General features: G+C 35.4%; 1 protein-coding gene across 1 annotated transcript in view; it reads left to right on the top strand.

Moving 5' to 3' along the window:
- CDH7 (cadherin 7) overlaps positions 1-21778 on the top strand; it is a 132093-nt gene that overhangs the window by 6377 nt on the left and 103938 nt on the right. Inside the window, exon 2 of the mRNA XM_081950529.1 lies at positions 12143-12562. Coding sequence (XP_081806655.1) covers positions 12353-12562 — 210 coding nt within the window. The 5' untranslated portion in view covers positions 12143-12352. The remainder of the gene's footprint in view (positions 1-12142; positions 12563-21778) is intronic.

The following is a 21778-nucleotide window of genomic DNA, read 5'->3' as shown; positions in this document are numbered from 1 at the left end:
ATGACACAAATGACACCTAAATCGTAGGAGGAAGGTACAATCACTTTATTGCTTTTGATAGCATTAGTATCTGTTGCTCAAGCTGACAAACATAAGGCTAAATATACGCCTTGGCAGTTAAAAGGCCTTCTGTAACTTGAAAGCCATGATGATATTTAATGACTTTGTACAGTAAATGATCCTGAAAGGATGGCTATTCCAACATACGCTCTCATAGCCTAGTAATACATCTATATGAAACACAATCAAGCATATTTAATAAACAACTGGCTGTTCCTCAAGAATGCAGCGGTATTACAGAGACCGTTTCTCATATTTTAACAAACTGAATGCATTGCCGTGTTAAACAAACTGGAAAGTCAACAACATAAAAGTAAAGAATTTCTGCAGATAAAATAACAACCATTAAGGCTGAAGCAAGTAAACTATCCAGTTGGAAAAATGTGTTGCCACTTAACTGAACACAAATAATTAGAATGACAAAACTCTCTGCTTTTAAACTCTTCTGCAATGGGTAAATAATGAGTTCCTACAAAGGATGCAAGGATTCTATAGGCCAAACTTACTCACTCATTTACATTTTATTTAGTATCCTAGATAGATAAAAAGACCTCTGAATGTCTGACATTGGGTATACCCGGGTTTTTCTCTTCTTTCTTTTGCTATAATTATTTTGGGACATGATTCCTTTGTTTTAGAATAGTACCTTTTTTAAACAACACATTGTCTTGAGAAAGATTTTCATTTTCTCTGTTATTAAGAAAGCTTTTTGTCATTTCAAGACAGGTATATTTATTGCTACAAATGCAGGAAGTCTGCCTGAGGCATTATTGTACCTGACCATGGTCTACACATTACTGCAGATATTATTTCCCCTTTGTGAGTGGATTACCTCTGCCCTTATACTTTCAAAATATATGGAAGCCAACATCTATAACTTTGCTGGGGCTAGTGGGGACGACAGTTAGTAACAGTAATCGAGTTGGAGGGGATCTTGGAGGTCATCTTGTCCAACCCCTTGTTCTGACAGGACACCTATGCTATTTCTGACAAATGACTATCCAGTCTCTTCTTAAAAGCCTCAGTATGGGACACCCACAACTTCCAAAGGCAATTTGTTCCACTGGTTAATTGTTCTCACTGTTGGGAATTTTCTCCTTAGTTCTAAGTTGCTTCTCTCCTTGTTGTTTCTTGTCCTGCCTACAGATTTTTTTGGTGAATAACTTGCCCCCCCCTTTCCTTGTCGCAGCCTTTCAAGCATTGGAAATTTGCTATCATGTCACCTCTGGTCTTTCTTTTCACTAGATTCCTGCAATATGTTTGAGCTTCTAGGCACCTAATCATTTTGGTTTCTCTTCTCTGAATTCCTTCCAAAGCCTCGGCAACTTTTTTGCACTGATGAATGTTCATATGCAGCAGGAAGCTGATTTCTGGGTGACGACAAAGTCAGTTTAGCCTGAATGCTCAAATGGTATAAATTACAAAAATACGGTCTCTGGAAAATGGAGAAAGTTGTATATAGTTTTTATGATATAAGCAGATTTGGAATAATGTTTAGTTAAGAAATTAAGGCAAAATATATCTGGAAAGTATATTTCGTGGAGAGAAAAAATGTAATATGCGGCATCCCTCTGCCTCCACTGCCAGTATGATTGTCAGAGACTACCTGGACAAGTCCTCTAGTTTTCTTGGCAAGGCTTTTCAGAAATGGTTTGCCATTGCTTCTTTTCTAGAGTTGAGAGAAAATGACTGGCCCAAGATCACCCAGTATGTTTTGTGCCCAGGGCAGAGCTAGAATTCACACTCTCCCATTTTGTAGCTGGATGCCTTAATCATTACACCACACTACTTCTCTGCTAGTTTCTTTAGGAGCCCCCAATTCCTGATACTGTACAATTTTACAATGGCATTGCAAAAATGCATTTGATTCTTCTCAATTTATGGCTGAAGTTGTACATTAATGCTCCATTCCAACCTGGCAATTTTCATGCTCCTTCTTCAACTTTAGAAGGAAAAGTAGCAGCAATTTTGTGTCACAATAATCAAGATTATTATGGCAGCCCTGGAATATAAATGTTTCTTCAGAGCAAGAAATTTCAGAGTGGTTTGGGGTAAAAAAAGACCCTAACACATTGCAAATGTTTTACTGACATTTCTTATGAAAATTGAGTTGGTATTTTTATCCCCATTAAATAACAATCTGCTGCCTCTCTGAAATAAGATGACAGTTTATCAATATCAGATGGTTACAATAACCAAGTTGGAATTGTGTGACTTTAGTGACAGCTGAGAGAACAACAAAGGTTAAGCTTAATTGTGGTTCAGCTGAATGTACTAAGATTTGCAATCAGGGAGAAAATTAGAAACCATGATTAGAAGAAAATTCCAAAATTGGAATGCATGGTTTATACTAAATCTGGTTGGTAAGATTTATCAATGACAAAACAGCCCTAGTTCTTTCTTGGTAGCCAGCTGTAAAGTAGAAGCAGGCAAGCGAATGTTTGCAATCATGGTTTGTTTTAAATTAAGATTTTTCATGTTACCTCAACATTCTTGCACATTAAGCATGATAAGGACTTTGGTTTCTTGAATTCTTTCCATATCCTTTACCAGAATTGGCTGTAAAAAGTATCTGTATTTTCTTGTTGCATCTCTGTGTATGTAGCATCTTTCTGTTTCCATGTTCATTTTGTGTTGTACCTCTATGTTTAACTGAATTGAAATCAGATTAAATTACACATCAACTGTGTGGATTGTTTAATTCTATTTAAAGATGAAATTATATTAGACTTCTATATTTAAGAAGTGAACGTAGAAATAGTGACTAGATGCCAACAAAGATCATTTTCTGTGTCTTATTGTCATTGTGTCAGTGTTAGTTTTTTTAAATAGTTCAGCTATACTGTAGTAGCTTTTCATTGCAGATGGTCCTTGACCTATGACCACAATTGAGAGCCCAGGATTTCTGTTGTTGAGACATTTGTTAAATGAGTTTTGCCCCATTTTATGACCTTTCTTGCCACAGTTGTTAAGTGAATCACTACAGTTGATCAGTTAATAACCTGGTTGTTAAATGAATCTGGCTTCTCCATTAACTTTGCTTGCCAGAAGGTCGCAAAATGGGATCACATGGTCTTGGGACACAGCAACGGTCATTTGACAAATACTTGTGATTTATCATTTAATGATTACAACGTAGCTTATTTCATGACCAGCGTGGTTATCAAAGATAATTGCAGTTATCACAGCAATAAAATAATGTATTCTTTTTTCTTTCTATTGATCTATATTTCTTCAATTATATACCTGAAGTAATTCTATGTAGACAAGTAGAAGAGAAACCTCAAAGGCTAACTAGGTTTGTTTGAATGACAACATTTATGTTTTTAAAGCTGAACTAATCAATTTTCATAGTCCATAATTTCCATTTATTTATCTATATATATTTTTATATTTTTATATATATATATATATGTATGTATGTATGTATGTATGTATGTATGTATGTATGTATATATATATATATATATATATATATATATATATATATACACACACATACATACATACATACACACACACACACACACACACACACACACACACACACACACATAGGGCTTAAAAACCATTCTGAAGATGGCGACTGAGACCTCGCTGAAACGTTGCCAAGACAATCTCAATCTTACATGGGAAAAGACCCGAATACAACAGGACCAGCATACCTACACCCATGAAAATCTACAATGTGTATCTATCTATCTATCATCTATCTATCTATCTATCTATCTATCTATCTATCTATCTATCTATCTATCTATCTATCTATCTATCTATCTATCATCTTTCTTTCTATTTTTGGAAACAAAAACAAACAATGAATAATATGAAAGAGCAAATTCAAACCCAATGTTTCTGGATGGCAATTGTAATAGAAAGAGAATTTAGCATGATGAGAGATTCACTTGGAAGGCAGCAGTAGGCTAAATCCTGACTATATAGTTTTATTCCCATCAAAAAATAGGTCATAATGATGGATTGAACCAAGAATTCATCCCAAAGATTTTTCAACCAATTTTTATTGTCAGGTTCATGTTTTAGCTCCATTCGTGCCAAACCAAACATCCAGTGAACAAGTGTGTTAGCCACATAGCAAGGGTCACAAAACAAAGTTCATAAAAGGTTTGATTGCATTGTTTCTGCTGCAGCCTTTACAGAGATGGAGCGTACTCTATATAACCAGAGAATTGGTCCCTTTGCTCTAAAGAGCTTGGCAGCAGTTGCAGCAAAATTGTTTCTGTTATGACTGACAAAACACACTATAGCATTTAAAACCTTCTGGGCAAAAACTGAAAGGCTATCAGTTTGATATCTCCGCACAAGTAGAAAATTGAAAGCAGATTCTTTGGTATTTAAAAATCTTGCTCTGTTTGGTCTGCATGTCACTTCATTGGGTTTCCACCTATGATGCAGTTTGTACCATGGTTGATAAACCATTAAACACTTTTCTTTTGGAATAATTGATGTTAAATTCTTTGCTGCAAGAGAATGTTGCAAGCACTTGCGGAATTTAGCAAAGATCGGTATGGATTAATGAACATATTACATCATCCTCTGCCTATAGTAAAATAGAAATAGGATTGTGGTCTAACATTTTGGTGTGAAACTCATTTTGGGACATATTTTTTTAAAAGACTCAGTTGTAGAAATAGTGCAAGAATATACTGTGTCTTTATTATCATCTTCATATAGGAATTAAAATAAATATGCCTGCAGTATTAGTACCTCTTAATTATAAATACATGTTCTTGTACAGCATCATAATCAACTTTGGTAAACATGGATGTATACAGGAGACTTAGTTTTCTTAGTTTTCTCTAAAGCCTCGCTTTATTGATCAAGTTAAAGCTACCTTTCACTCAGAAAGGGTAGCACAAAAAGTTCTTCTTAAGCAGCTGGACTTGTACCAAATAATGCAATGTGATGCATTGATCAAGTGTTGACTATTTAGTTCCAAAACCAACTTGTTTCTCAATAGCTCCTTCATAATGAATATGTTTTACAACACTATGTCCAGGACACAGTTCAGTAGTCTGGGTTAGTAGAGTGATTATATGGTAAGTAACTGGGTTGAGGCTTGTCACCTTTAAAAATTGGAACTAGTATTGATTAGTCCCACACTTGTAAATAATGGTTAATATGGATAAATAGGGAGAACAAGGGAGCAATCCATAAGTGTTCTTCTAAAATGAAATCCCCACCACTGTAATCATTTTACTCTTTTCAATTGTATTGTGATTTTAGAGACATCCAAGTTAGTTACAAGAGGCCAGTCATGGTTCAGATCAAATCATATGCTGATGGTCAGCTCTGATTTCAGAAGTCTTCATTTGATCTCAAGAGTCAACAAATACTATCAAAAGAAATGATGGAAATATATGAATTCACACGTTTTGATGACTGAGGAGCCATAGTGGTACAGTGGTTAGAATGCAGTATTGCAGACTGACTCTGCCTACTGCCAGGAGTTCAATCCTGACTGGCTTAAGGTTGACTCAGCCTTCCATCCTTCTGAGGTTGGTAAAATGAGGACCCAGATTATTGGGGACAATATGCTGACTCTGTAAGCCACTTAGTGAATATTGTAAAGCACTATGAAGCAGCCTAAGTGCTGTTGCTACTACTAATAGGTACAGTGTGGGTTAATAATTGGCTGTAGTTACTGTATTACAACAAAATCTTGATCTGTGATTCCCTGTTAGCCATTTTTCTATTTTAGACATTTGGAGGATGATATTCTTTTGCCACTTTGGAGAGAAGACCAGTGTTTTAAAGAGAGTGCTTTTAAATTGCTGCCACCTAGTTAACACTGGATTTTTTTCTGGTTTATTTCACAAGCCCCCTAACTATAGACCTTTTGGGGCAAAGAAGTACATCAGAAGGGATTACTGTAAAAGACATTAAATGGATTCTCTAATCAGAAATGCCTTTATTTGCATTATGGTTTTGCCCTCTGGATACCTTTCTGAAAGTATTACACAGACGCTGCAAAGCTGAAAGAACTGTGCGGAGAGCCAGAGGTTATTAGCATAAGTGTGCTTTTAAGGCAGATGACAGTTATTAAATACATGAGGTAAATTTATTTACCATCTAGGATGTTTCCTAGCTTAGTGGTTCACTGATACAGAAGTTGGCAAAAGTGAATTGTTATTTTTTTGTGGTTTCCTAGAATATATTCCCCTTTCCTCATATATCATGTGACCTGATATGCATTTTAATTGCCTTCTTGTTTCCATGTTAATCAGTTGAGAATGTTTTTCAAAATTGTCTTCACGGCTTTATATTTTGCTTTGAAAAAAGTGAAGGAAAAAACTTGTCTTAACCCTAAAACCCTACGAATAAAATATGCTTGTAGTACGAGCCAGATTTTAACACTCAAGCCCCCCTATTTTCTGTGCTTGTTTTCTCATGATGAAATACAGATTTCATCTGTGATGAAATGATGAAAAACAGGTTTAAGGCTACTGTATCTGTGCTGCAAAAAATACAAACAACCACTAACTCTCCAAACAGAGATGTTAGAAGTCCCTAGGGTTTTATTTCTACCACAGATAATAGATGTCACAACTTCCTTATCTGCAGAGAAATAAGCACCCCCTTTAACTAATTTGGTACTTACCATTAAGTCATTAGGTCATTTTTAGATTTCTCCTTTATTGTGGTCATGCAGTAGCATAATTATCATGTCATTTGCATTGTAAATCAAAGATTATTTGGGAGTTGGAGATAGAACGTTATGTCTCAAATGTTGGGAAAATGGTGAAACCGAACTTATTAAAAATGCAGTGTACAAGGAAGCCTGAAAATATGTAATAACAAGCATATTTCTGCTGGGTTTTGAACCGGAAATCTTTGACTTATAGACAAGAATTGCAAACACTGTGATTTTACAGGAGTTATGTTAAGGGAACAGGAGGAGGATCAGAAAGCCCTTTAAAAGAAACACAATAGAAAGGGAAGTTTTTTTAAAAACTTTTTATTATGTCTGTGTATATTATGTGTATACTACATGGATGTTGATGCTTTTACTTTCTATATATAAGTGTGTGTGTGTGTGTGTGTGCGCGCACGTGCACTGGGTCAAAGCACATGTATATTGTATCAGAATTAGTGTGGTAAAATTGTTGAACTAGGAGCAGAGAGACCCATAGCATCCTGCAGGATGTCTTTGGGCCAGTGTCCTCTTTAAACCTTAGACTGGCAACTAAAAAACAACCATCACCTATCAACTCTCATTGGACCAGCAATGTAGAAAGATGGGATAAAAATCCAATCCAATCAATAAATAAATAATAGAGGCATTTGGATAAAATCCCAAAACATCTGGAGCACCACTTGAATCACCATTAGTCATTTGCAAAAGGCAACGTTAGAGCTGACATCCTGCAACAATACCTTTAATGTCATTAAATAAAAACATCTGCCTATACCAGGTCCTTGGAAGGACTTGATTGGTAGGAAAAATGCCAAATCCAGTCTAAATATCAGGCTGACTGTTTAATGAACCATAATAATCATAATAATCATAACAATCATAATCATAATCATCATATAATATTGACATTGCAATACCTGGAGAATAAGTGGTAATCTGCACACTGGGTGCTATTCCAAAAGCATTGGAATTACATTTAAAACAGTTAAAACTTGACAAAATCACCATCAATCAAATGCAAAAAGCTGCACTGCTTGGATCTGCACGTATATTACGAAAATACATTATGACGTTCTAGGCCCCTGGGTAGGTCCCGATTAGTAATCAATGCCAAATCCGGCAAAACAAGTGGCCGCTGTGATACAATTGTATAATAACAATAACAACAAGAACAAGAACAATAATAATAATAATAACAATAATAATAATTCTTGAAGAAGAAAAACATGCACTAACTGATTATCTAAAAGAAAGTAAAGAACATCTATTAATCGAAGTAAAGAACAAAAATCTACTGAAGGCCCAACAGACGAAACAAGAATACAGAAAAGATGTGATAAAATCAAGAATGGAGAGTTGGCAGAACAAAGCATTGCATGGTCAATTTCTGGAAAAAATAAAATATAAAGTGGACAGTGAAAAAAACTTGGTTATGGTTAACAACAGGTACATTAAAGAAAGAAACAGAGTCACTAATCCTGGCTGCGCAAGAACAAGCTATCCAAACAAATGCCATTAAGGCCAAAATCGAAAAATCCTCTGATGATGCCAAACGCAGACTCTGCAAAGAAGTTGATGAAACTGTTGACCACATACTCAGCTGCTGTAAAAGAATCGCACAGACTGATTATAAATTGCGGCACAATTCAGTAGCACAAATGATCCACTGGAATTTGTGTAAAAATTATAATATTAAAACAACAACAAACTGGTGGGAACATAGGTCTGAAAAAGTTACCGAAAATCAGATGGTCAAGATCCTATGGGATTTTCGTATACAAACAGACAAAATACTGGCGCATAACATGCCAGACATCACACTGGTTGAGAAAAATAAGGTTACAATCATAGACATCGCAATACCAGGTGATAGCAGGGTCGATGAGAAGGAACATGAAAAAATTCCAGGACCTAAAAATTGAAATTCAACGATTATGGCACAAACCAGCAGCGGTAATTCCAGTGGTAATCGGCAGACTGGGTGCTATTCCAAAAGCACTGGAATTACATTTAAAACAGTTAAAACTTGACAAGATCACCATCAGTCAAATGCAAAAAGCTGCACTGCTTGGATCTGCATGTATATTACGAAAATACGTTACAACGTCTTAGGCCCCTGGGTGGGGCCCGACTAGTAATCAATGCCAAATCTGCCGAAACAACTGGCCGCTGTGATACAATTGAATAATGTAGTAGTAGTAGTAGTAGTAGTAGTAGTAGTAGTAGTAGTAGTAGTAGTAGCAGCAGCAACAGCAGCCTCAGATGCAATCCTAAAACGTCTGAGTACTGTTTGAACACCATCAGCATTAACAAATTCAACGTCAATCAATTGCAAAAAAACAGCTGTACTTGACACAGCTTATGTCCAGTGACAGCACCTTTAACACCATTAAACAACAATATCTGCTTATACTAGGTCCTTCGGAAAGACTTGATTGGTAGATTTAAAAATGCCAAATGCAATTAAATATCTGGCTGATTGTTTGAGCAATTGCAACATAATAACTATAATGCAGAAGACCAAGCCTTAAGAGCAAATGCATACAAAGCCAGAATTGAGATATCAGCAGTGCTTCCTCTGCAAAGAAGCTGAAGAAACAGTGAAAAATGTCTTTGCTAAAAAATAATAAAAAACATAGACTGACTACAAACTACCGGATGACAAAGTAGCCACAGCGATGCATTGGCATATCTGCAAGAAATACCATTTGCCTGCAAGCAAGACCTGATGAGACCACAAAATAGACAAAGTAATAGAAAATGAAAGTCTGGGACTTTCGAATTCAAACAGACAAACACCTGCCACATATCTTAAAGGCTTAACAATTGTTGATAAGAAAGACTAGCGGACATAGCTATACTTGGAATCAGTATGCTAATAGAAAGAATTGGAGAAAAATCACAAAATACAAAGACCTGCAAATAGAAATAGAATGCAAAAGAAAGCAAAGATGGTACCAATAGTAATAGATGCCTTGCAAGCAATCCCAAAACTACCGGCACAAAACTTAAACGCCATCATCATTGACATAATCCCCATCAATCACGAGTTCAATATTTGTCTGAATGTCCAGGACATTTGATTCTAAACAGTTGAGCCATTCAGTAAAGAATATAAATATGTGCCCACTTTCATTTTTAATTGATTGGATCCCCAGTTTGAATAGTTCAAATTGAATGTTGTTATATGGTCCAGGAGATTTGAAGGAAAGGAAGGTAGCATCTGCTTCAAGTTAAGGGTGAAATCCATAAATAGAATAGTTGTTTCATAAAACAAACTCTTTCTCAGCAGTTATTCAGAAGTTTTCACATCTCGGTTAGGATTTCTATTATCAGGCTGGACAAATATTTAATTTTAAGCGCATGCAGTTTTACAGCGTAACTTTAAAAAGTTTCTTCTCAAAAGTGGTTGCGAAGTGGGAATGAGTCTTGAAACCCTTGTTTACTAGAAGATTGCTCTACAAGGTACAGTGTAGCCCCCCACCATGCTTTCTACAAGCCTAGCTAACTTTTCCATCTTCTTTAGGCCTTATTTTTCTTTGTTCTTTTTTTGTTTTTAAGGAAAACATTGTCTTACAATCATACTAACAATGCTTCACAGATAGAAGCGTTGTTATAAATAACTAACAAAAGTAGATGCTTTACTAAGGACTAACATTCATTTTTATTTTTCTTTGATTCCTAATATATATACACACACACAAACACACACACACACACACACACACACACACACACGCACACACACACACACACGAAGGAACAAAAATAAATTTCTCCAGAGAAGTATCTTCAGGGTGTTGTGTCAAGACATACCATGTTGCCTAGCTGTGACATATTGGAAAGTATATCATAAATATTATACAGAAGAGGCATGCATTATTAACTTCTTGTCATTAAAACTAATGGCATTGTTCCAAGAAGCAGCATACAGTTCATTATATTTTGCATCGTATTTTCATCCAGTGATTCTTAACATTGTATTATTTGCTTCCTCCTTTACTCGCATTCTGTCAAAAATCCTGTGAATTAGGTTCGGCTGTGAACAAGTGACTGGTTCAATCTTGCCCTGCGTACATTGTGTCTTCCGATGAAATCTTAAGGTCTTATGACTGAATATAGTTTTCTACTCTTTATGAGTAGCATTTAATATAAACCAATTTCTGGAAATTAATGAGTCACCTGATTTTAATTGGGTTAACTCTTGGCTTCAAACAGATAAGATTGTTGCAATGTTTTTTTAAACTTATATCAAGAGGATTAGCAACCTGATTGTAAAAAAATGCATGATTATATTTGGTTTGTATTATATATTTCTGTCTAATTAATTATTCTTTTAATGAAATATTTGTTTTTAATTGGAATACATTTGTATTGATAATGTGTTTATTATGTACTATTGGTTTCTATTATAGTATTTGTCTTATTTTATTGCTGTATAACTTTTTAAATTCATTTTATGGTGAAAAGTGGATTATAAATTAGTAAATTAAGCTAAGTTAAATAAATCCTTTTTTTCAGTGCCTTTGATTTGATAAGTATGCTGCAATCTTGGGACTTATAGATAATAAAGTGGTTCTACTTTATCACACTTAATGTCTGCATATTTTCAAACTGTTGTTCGTAACTATTAAGTAATGCTTATTTTTGAAATTGAAGTATCAAATGTTAAAAAGAGACCTGGAAATAATGCATATTTTATTTCAACCTTGATTTGCTGCAGCATATCATAGTCCAGGAATCAGTACCTATTTCTGGAATCTTGAGCTAAAATTTCTAAATAGCCTTCATTCTTCCACTTACTAACCTCTAATGTGGCTTTTGAAAATGATAAAACTATCTACCAGCAAACTGGTATCCAATATGCACCACCGAGACAGCTTAAGGGCAGTGTATAGGTGGCTTTAAAATATAAAAAAAAACATATTGATATATTTGCTGGTAAAATTAAAAACCCATCATGAACCATAAGCATAACGTTCTTGAGTTATTCCTGTTCAGTTTTGTTTGGAAAAGTCTGAGGCAATGGATGAATATCTGTTTTCATTTCTCAGGTTATGAGACCAGGGTTAGGATGTAACTGGACTCATTGACTTCCTCAATACGTTTTGATTAATTTGACTGTTATGATGAAAGGAAGAAATCAAGGGAGGGAGATTTGGAAATTCAAATGAGCTCTTACCAGTTACGGTTGGTTGGTTGGTTGAGGCATCAGACATGTCTTCCTTCTCATACCCATAGTACTTAGATGTAAATGCACCACTGAAAAGTATTAATGTAATTGAAGGAACAGCATTCAGCAGGTTGAAATATTACCCCTAGCTCATATCTGACTGATCTGACATATGAAAGTTAAAAGAAATGTAATTTTCATGTATATATATCTGACAACAGTTCTCCTATTTATTTTTCCCTTTTCTTTTATAGGCACTTCTTATGCTGTGTCTCTTGTGAAGAATGTTCAATAGTGGACAGTGATTTTTTTTTAATCGAACACAAGTCGTTACCTCTGGAATCCCAGCGAATATCTTGCTAAGCCAAGTGGAACTTTGCCCGTTCTTTTCTCAAGTTTTCTTTTGTTTGTTTGTTTTGCTGTTGTTGCTTTATTTTTTTCCTTGCACAGGGAGAAGAAGAAAAATGAAATTAGGCAAAGTAGAGCTCTGCCATTTTTTGCAGATACTAGCTCTTTTCCTCTGTCTTTCTGGGATGAGCCAAGCAGAACTGCCAAGATCAGGATCAAAGCCCTACTTCCAACCTGGGAGACCACGAACCAAACGCAGTTGGGTGTGGAATCAGTTCTTTGTCCTGGAGGAATACATGGGAAGCGATCCTCTTTATGTGGGAAAGGTAGGAGAACTTATCTAATTTTATATGACACAACTTTTTGCCTAATGAAAACCATTACAATGTGATTCTGAATTGTGTTGATAAAGTGCCATCTTCAACCAGCTGTCATGTTGTTCTGTGTAGGCTATAACTCCCAAATGCCAGAACACAAGATAGATAAAGCTATATGAGACTGATAATGCAAGGACTGCAATTGTAAGCAATTATTTTACTTGCAGACGTCTCTAAGAATTTTTACTTCAAAAAGTAACCGGCAATATGACTTCCCCAAATGTTTACCCATTACTAGGGTGCTTATGTTCCTGTACAGTCTCAGAGTTGCACTGCCTTGGAGAACTACAGCATTACATGCCTATGGAGATTCTCAGCATCCAGGTCATTGTCTTAAAGGTGCTTTTTCAAGACGCAACTGGACTTCCATATTTTTCTTTGAGGACATTTCGCTTCTGATCCAAGAAGTTTCTTCAGCTTGGATGAGAAGCAAAATGTCTTCAAAGAAAAACAAATTCCAGTTGCCTTATAAAAACACACTTTTGGTATAGCACTATATGCTCGGGGAGTACAACCATAATCTCTGGAGGCTGTGGATTGTCTCTTCAGTTTCAACAACTCAAGAACCCCATTGAGTCAAATAATAAGGGGACATTTAATATCTGTCTTCATTCAGTTGATTATGCTAGCAATAGCTGGCAATGACTGGTGCACTGGGACTAGATTAGTTAAATATGTTTGTTATTACTGAAGAAAACACTGGCTTAAATGGATTAAGTCAAGTCACCTGGTGACCTACATGGCGTATCTATATAATTTTCTTGCCATGATTGGAAGTAGTTGCCATTTACTTCTTTAAAAATGCTTTTAAAACCTCCTTAACCTATTCTATGGCACTAGGATTTCCTGATGGTAGCCATCCAATTACTACGCCAACCCTTCTTAATTTTGTAGATTACTCAGAGTGAGTAGATGCTACCCACTTCTGAGGTGAAATTGATTTCTTGATGGGTTTTGTACTTAAGCAAAGTGTTGCATGGCATGCAAATAAGGGCACAATAATCTAAGATTCGGTGCACATATGTTTGAAGCTGTGCAACACATATGTGGAAATACATGCATGTTAAACAGGGTACATGGACCATAGTATGATAATGTCCGTATTTTGTTTGGTTGCTCAAGCATGCAACCTTAATGTGCCTTAATCTATTTTCTTTTGTCTTTGGTACTGATAAGAATCCCAAAGGTATGAGTTTTGCATTTCAATAGCTTTTGCTGTTATCGTACATTTCCAAATAAACGAGCAAGCAAAGTACAGCATCGTAAAAGAAAATCTGGAATCTAAACAAGCTGAATGATAAATGGGTTTCTAATCATATGACATTATTGCTGCAACCCATTAACCAATTTAAAACATCAGCAGAAATTTACAATAAGGAAACTAAAACAGTTCAATATATACACCTAAGATTAGATCCAGTTCCAATTCTCAATGGAGAAATGACACCACAAGGAAGGAGGCAGAATCCAAAATCTGTGTTTGGGGAAAGACACTTTAAAGAAATACACTGCAAACTCCAAACCATTCACAAATAACTGGCATGGTTAGCAGCTGATCATCTTCAGTGGAATGACAATTTGGGAAAGGGAGAAATGAATAGAAAAACTAGATGTTTTCAGGTTCCACATATGCCCTCAGAGTAGCCTTGGACCAAATAGCAGGGCAGCTGTTTACAATTTGAAAGCAAACTCAAAACAATCGTGAAGGAAATTTTATAGCACCCTATGCCCTAGTTATATCTACCTATAGTTTTATTGCTTGGTTGTCACAATATCTTATTCCTGCAAATGGTGCAAGTCTAACAGTTGGAGGTTACACATTTTTTCCCCTTGCCTCAAAATTTTACTATTCTGTCCTAAAATTAATCACAATGGAAATCATTATAGGTGTCAAACTCATGGCATCACGGAGCCATTATGTGACATATCGGGACTTTTCCCCCTTCACTAAACCGAGCATGGGCGTGAGACACATCTGGCCCATGGGCTGCGAGTTTGACAGCCCTGATGTAGTAAGTAACTTTTCACCTCACTTTGCTTTTAAGCATCTCTTCTTCCCAAGATACCAAATGCTCATTAGTACCCTCATCAGGTCTACAGCTCAGATACTTTTTCAACTTCTCTGCCCCCCTCCCCCCCCCCCGGCCAGCTTTCACAGCTGTAAAATGCTTTCAGGCCTGTGACAAATGGCCAATCCCTAGGCCATTTCTTTCCTTGTAAAGCTTATGATCTGTTCTTTCCAAAGACTTTGATTGTGATTATACATAACCAGTCCAGGCTACCTGTTGTAGCTCTATTCTATAGTTCTTTAATGACAGATTGGTAAAGGGGCATTGGAAAACGTTTTGAATGATTTGAAGATAGTTTGGATAGTATTTTGTTTTCTTACCTATCTTTGTATCTTATCCTGTAAGAAGGAGTAACAAAAATTCCTCACTGCATCCCAGTCTAGCAACTTCTCCTAATTATTAAAAGGATTATAACGGTGCTTAGAAAGATTATCCTTTTTCAGAAAAAGGCCATGCTCAGCAGGGAACTCACTAACCAATCATGCTATTGTATTTCTTTTCAGGTTAAGCAACTTTATGCAATATGCAGGAAAGGAGTAAGAAATAGGAAGGAAAAGAGATGAAAGACTTAATATAAGAGACAGAAAAAGAAATATGAAAGGGAATATCATTTGATTCATAGATACCAATCTCTCTGGCCTTCTTGGCCTTGATCCATAAAGGCTTTCATATGCTACAGATAAAACATGGACCAGGTTATACTTCTTAGTCACTTGTGTGGTATAGGTCATATTTAGGTCAATATCAGTGAGACACATTTGCAACTAAAGCCCTATTTTATTTCAAGAATATTCTTTTTTTTTCTATGCAAGCCAGGATCTCTAATATAGAGAATATTTATCAACTATGAGGTAGATGCAATAAACTTAGCTGCATATTTCTAGATTCATATTAAATATTAAATATATTTTTATTAATTTAGAAAATCTATTTGTCACCCATATCATGGTTCAAGGCAACACTGAAACATTTTGTGATATTGTTTGTGGGGCTTGAGCACACCAAAGTGAAATAAGGAAGTAAAATAGTAAAATGATATGCTTAGGATCCTGTTGTAGGAGGATTAAGACTTGAAGAAATGATACTTTAAATAAATTTGTGACATTGGTTACAATGGTTCTTAAAGGCTTGTGAACGCTTGAAAATTTTCAATGTTACTGCTTCAATAGGATCTAAAATGTGATCTGTTCTCCACATAAGTCCTAAATCTAGATAAAGAGAACCCAATTAGACAAATGAATGGAGAGCATCTTTATCCTCACTTTAAATCTCATAGCCAGTGAATCTGGAACTAGAATTGCTTTGCCCGTTCATGAATATAAGACCATATGTGCAGCACACACACACACACACACACACACACACACACACACACACACACATATATACACACACACACACATTCATACATATATGTATGTATGTATGTATGTATGTATGTATGTATGTATGTATGTAAAGTAAATATATGGAAGTTTTTCATTCAGGGTAAAACTTTTCTCCCTTAAGTTTAGGAACTTTTTTTTTCCCTACGGATAAAACATAAAAGAAAATGCTGAGATATTGGACCTATTATTTATGGATTTTTGTCTTTTCCCCCTCAAGTATAAAGCCACTACAAAGCTGCCACCTGTCTTCCATTCCAATTATAATATTAAAGACTCATTGTGCATTTTCATTTTCTACCATCTCTAGTGAAGGGGAAACAACTTGATAAATGACTAAAATTATTGATTTGAGTTGTTTTTGTAAGGGTTTTACTAATGGAGTTGTAATAAAAAAAATATAAATTCAGTTCAGTTGCTAGTAGTAGACCTATGAAGTCCTTTAATATAGCTCTACTATATTTTGGCCAGCTAACCCTGGTCAATAAATGGCCACTGAATCCTTTCATATGGTACAACCCCATCAATTGCATCACCATGTTTCATACAAATATGAATATCACAACAATGAGCCCAGAATAGACTTACCACAATAAAAAAGAAAACGAAATGCAAGTTAAAATCTTGTCCTTAATATGCATGAAATGTCCTCACTTTCTTTTCATTATAAGCATTTATGATCCCTTTTCCACATACTCTTCTTTTCAATAATCCTAAATCAACTCTAAGCATCAAAAGCTAACACAATCTAATGCTTAGACAAGAAGGGATTGACCAAACTGTCAGCTTTACTTCTGGTAATTTAACCTTTTGAAACAACATGCTTCTATATTTTAAGCCTGTCTCATGAGAATCCACCGACTATTGGTCTAAATACCATTTAATTTTAATGATTTTACTTTTCCAGTAAAATAACAAACAAACAGATAAGGAGGGTCAAGGAGGGTTTTGAATCTGTGAAGTAGATCATTTTACCGAAAATCTGCTGAGATAATGGTTAGAACTCTCACAACACTTAAATGTTGGCCTTGCTGATAATAATTGTGCAATTACTGAACTATTGGAAGCCACTGGTTGTCTTTGGCACATAAAAGGAGTGTGTCTGTTTCTCATCTAGGCCAGCCTGGAATGGAGAACTTGAAATACAGAGTATTTTTTTTTTTGGGGGGGGGGCAAAGTTGGAAGACAATTCCCTTTGACTAATACAGAGATTTTGAAACTGATGGAACTCTAAATTTTCACAAGAATGTAGGAAAAGCATGAAAGAATGTGAATGCAGTTAATTTCCTTTCACTAGACCTTTTCTTCTTAATTGGGGTTATCAGGATACCCCCTCCTTATTAACATGCTATCTAGCCTCAAAAAGGTTGAAAATCTCTGCACTAACTTGCTTATTCTAGTGGAGATCACTGTCCATGGTGCTGTATTCTCTAAAGATAAATGCTACTGACTGAATGGTTATTAATCATACCATTTTTTCTTCCTGTTGAGAAAACTAGACTAGTAGTTTCCTCTTTTGCCCTGCTCACCTTTTTTTCCTCATGCTCTTAAACATTTTTTTAAATTAACATACTCTGAGTATGCATTGGAAGACTCATGGAAGTATAGCTGGATTTTACCAAATTCTGTTTAAAATCAATGCAACATGTTGTGATATAATGTGGTTCAAAATGTAATTTTGGGGAATTTCAGAGATACTGAAAGTCAATACATCTATATTCCACAGACACAGGTAAGTAAGGAATTTAGAAAAGGGTAGATACAATACAAATCTTGTTAGAGCTTGTGATGTACATGTGGTTCAGAGTGTAGCATCCTAAAGTTGTAGAATGCTATAGCTAAACTTTTCTATTTCATGAGAAGGATAGGGTAGAGGGAAGGAATTTCTATTAACATTAACAAAATGATTTCCCTTAACTCCTGTGTAATGTAATACAAGGAATCCAAATTAAAGTACCTACTATGGGGAAGAATTGATTCTTTTCAACCTTTTCATGGTAGATCTGATCCAAACCACAACCCAGTCACTTAACCCTTTGTAAACAAACAAACCAACAAAAGCATTGGATCATCTCTGTGCAACACAACTATTGTATTGCAGTGCTGCTCAGAGTTGGGAAATTCCCACTGTGTGAACTTTCAACTTCCATAATTGCAAGCCATGGCATGCTAGCTTGGAATCATGGCAACTGAAATCTATAGAACTAGAAGTTTTCAAAATTCATGGTTAGACTTTCAGTATGTTCTGAGTTTTCATTCTGTTATAATTTTGTTAAGGACATGTTAGTGTCTTGGGTGCAGGTAAAATATACCATATATTTCTTTCAATGTAGGATTTCATCGTAGGGAGAAAAGGGTAACCAGCCTTCTATCTTGCACACCTAAGATTTTTAACATTTTCAATACCAGAAAGCAGTTGTAAACTGTTTCCTCTAAAAGCTAATTGCTTGGTTTCATTGTTTATTGCTATGTTAAGTTGATTAGTTATTTTATTATTATATTGTTCTTCAATATTGATCTGAACATTGGAAAGGGTTGATTATTAGTCTTTAAAAACAAAGGTAAGTATGTTATACTTTGTAAGAGTCATTTTGATATAGTGGTTTAAGGCATTGGGCAAGAAACCAGGACACAATGGGTTTTAGTCTCATGTTAGTCACAAAGGCAGTGGGTGACCTTGGGCTTGTCACAATTTCTCCCAGCCCTAGGAAGGAAGCAATGACAAAATACTTCTGAAAAACCTTGCCAAGAAAATGCAGGACTTTGTCGTGGCATCTTTGAGAATTGGATATGATTGAGCAGCGGGGGGGGGGGATTTTTAAGTATAGGTAAATATATCTATGCATTCTGCATTTAATTAGAATTATTATGTGGAATCGTTACTTTAGATTACAGCCTTATTTCCTGAAATCTTAACTATCACAGACATAGTTACAATTGTGGTGGTGTGCAGCATAGAGAAATCAGACTCTCTGAAACTGGTTGGCTAAAAAGTGAGGACTGGGGTCACTATCCAAAAATAAAGATTAAAAAGTTAAATTTGTTTTACTTAGGATTTAAAATATAGTCCTAAGGAACCTTAAGGGGATGAGTTCCTGAGGGAAAGAAAATAAGAAAAAATAAGATACTTACCTTCTATCAGAAGACTATTTGCACTCTCGTTCGGAACATCCTTGCCTTTTACAATTGGTCTCAGTATGCTGTTGTCCAAAAGTGCTAAAAAAAGGTGAAAGTTGAATAAAGGATAATTTCTTGCATTGTTCCTTCTTTCTCTCATCTCCCATCATTCCATCAGCAACCATGTATAACCTTGTTTGCAGAGTTTTTATTACTGGTTGTAATGTACGAAAATTGAAAAAGTTTTTATAAAACTGGCTGGATCTGGGGAGCCTGGCATTTAAAATCAGATAATAAAACAGTATTTGGTCTGAATACAGATTAGGAAATTTTATTGGGCCTTCCTGAAGGAAGGGTAAGCTAACACAGTAAATTTGCAAATCCCCCCCCCCTACTTATTTTAAGGATTTCATTTGCATTACTAGCACAGCTGTTTAGCATCTAATTCCGAAAGTTAAAGTAGACAACTCCATAGATTCTTACATACGAGCAATACATAACTGAAAATGCTATGCTGATAAATGAAAATACCATATTTTTGTGCTAATATATCATGGCTGCAAAAGAACAGAACATGTTTTAAACAGGCGTAATATATGTTATGTAATGCATATCAGCAATGTAATATTATAATCACAGAAAAAAATATATGCTACCAGCAAGAGAGTTCTACAGTGCTGAGTACACCATTCTTCATTTGCATACTAAAACTGAGTTTTCTTAATGGACTAAAGGAAGGGCAATAAACTGAAGCCGAATAGCAAGAAAAGCTATTGGCAACCAGTTCATCTTACCAATGAACTGTCTATATACTTGGTGGCAATTATCTTCTGCATCTAGAATATTAGATGAAAATGGTGGTAGGTACAGCATTACTCTGAAGGCTAAGAGTTGCAAGATATAAAGTCTTGTACATCAAATATGAACTTCTGTGACAAAATTAGCTTGGTTACAGTTATGCATATTAAACTTCTACAGTAAAATTTTGTCATTTGTAGCCTATTCAGGATGTAAAGTCCATCATGTGATCCACAGTGCACTCTTATTTGAGGGTGAACCCCATTGTTTTCAGTTGATTTACTTCCAAAATGTACTCATATCTAGAGGACTGGATTGCTTGCTCATTTAGATTTGAATATCTCAGTCATAATGGGTACATACTGAGCTGCTACACTTGAAGTCGTTGGCAAAATTCCCATTGATCTTTTCTTGAATCAAAAAGGCATATAAATAGCACACTGCATTGCTCTTTAAAAATAATTGGAAAAAGGGTGTAAAATAAAACAAGCATTCTAAAAACAGTAAAAAGACTTAAATTACACACTTTATTGTATAAGCATGATGCATTTATAAAGCAAGTTATATGTATTGACAGAAGGCCGTTCAATGCAACTGTAGTACTTTACATAAAAGCTTTCTGAAATATCTTGGAGACAGAAGGCTTTAACATGAGCATGTGAAAGAGGGCAATGGAATCCTGAAACTATTTACCATATGTTTCGTAGTTATAGTAATAAGACGCTGCTCAGATAGCTCACATGGATAAAACAGAAAAGCATTTGTGCCAGGATGAGATTGACAAATTGAATCAATTAGGATTAGAGATGGTTTAGACAATCTGGTGAAAACATTTACAAACTTTGTGAAAAGAAACCTCAGAATGATCATTCACTACGGTTGGAGGAGGCACTATCGACTTTAGACATATAATAAACAAACACAAGTTTAGAGAGAAATTGATATTACAAAATTATATTTTACGGGAGGGGGGAGCAGGATTTGGAAGTTATAATGGCTTCCTTCAGGAGATGTCTGATGAGAGGCTCCATGTAAAACTAGAATGAAGATAGATTTGAAGTAGGCAGGAGAGAAAGGAAAAATCTGGTTTAGTTTTCTGTTGGTGGAATAACTAATGAAAATAACTAGTTTCTTACCTGTTATTTTGAATACATTCTTTCATTTTAAATAAAAAGTTAACTATTCAGTTAATAGTTCACTGTGTTTAACTAGAGTTCATTTCATTTAGAGGAGATAGCAGAAGAAAAAAATATGGAGGATTAGATTAGAAAACTCTTTAAGTTCAATCAGCGATGTTTGGGAAACCTTTGCGTGTGCTGAAATGATATATCCTCCATCAAATACTTTGTAGGATAAGTTGTGTCTGAGTTATGGAATCTAATCAAGGGAGTCTGCAGGAAAATCCCAGCTTCTCGGCAGCAAGATAGTTTATAATATGAAGCTGGAAATGTTTCTTGCAGACTCTGAGCTCTTTCAAGAATTGCTCAGACAGCACAATTTGAATGTTAATGAAGGTTCAGCAAACCCACAAGACCAAAATATAACAGCACAAGTCATTTCTATAATTTCCCACTATTGTATCGTTAATGGAACATAAATCCACCATAACACCAGCAATTAACAATCATGGCTAACTTACAAGAAATGCTGGGAGAAGGGCATAGCAAAATACAAAGTCATGCCATTTTTATTGTTTCAGGTGAGAGGAAAACAGCTAATGCACCACTGTCTCAAATGTAATCTATTAATGTCTTCATTTGCACTGTAAATGCTGCAAGGTGCTTTGTTACTGTAAG

The sequence above is a fragment of the Natrix helvetica genome (assembly GCF_964273705.1).
Source record: "Natrix helvetica genome assembly, chromosome: 4".
Taxonomy (NCBI): Eukaryota; Metazoa; Chordata; class Lepidosauria; order Squamata; family Natricidae; genus Natrix; species Natrix helvetica.
The sequence above is the reverse complement of the archived record's forward strand: the minus strand, read 5'-3'. Positions and strand labels throughout refer to the sequence as shown.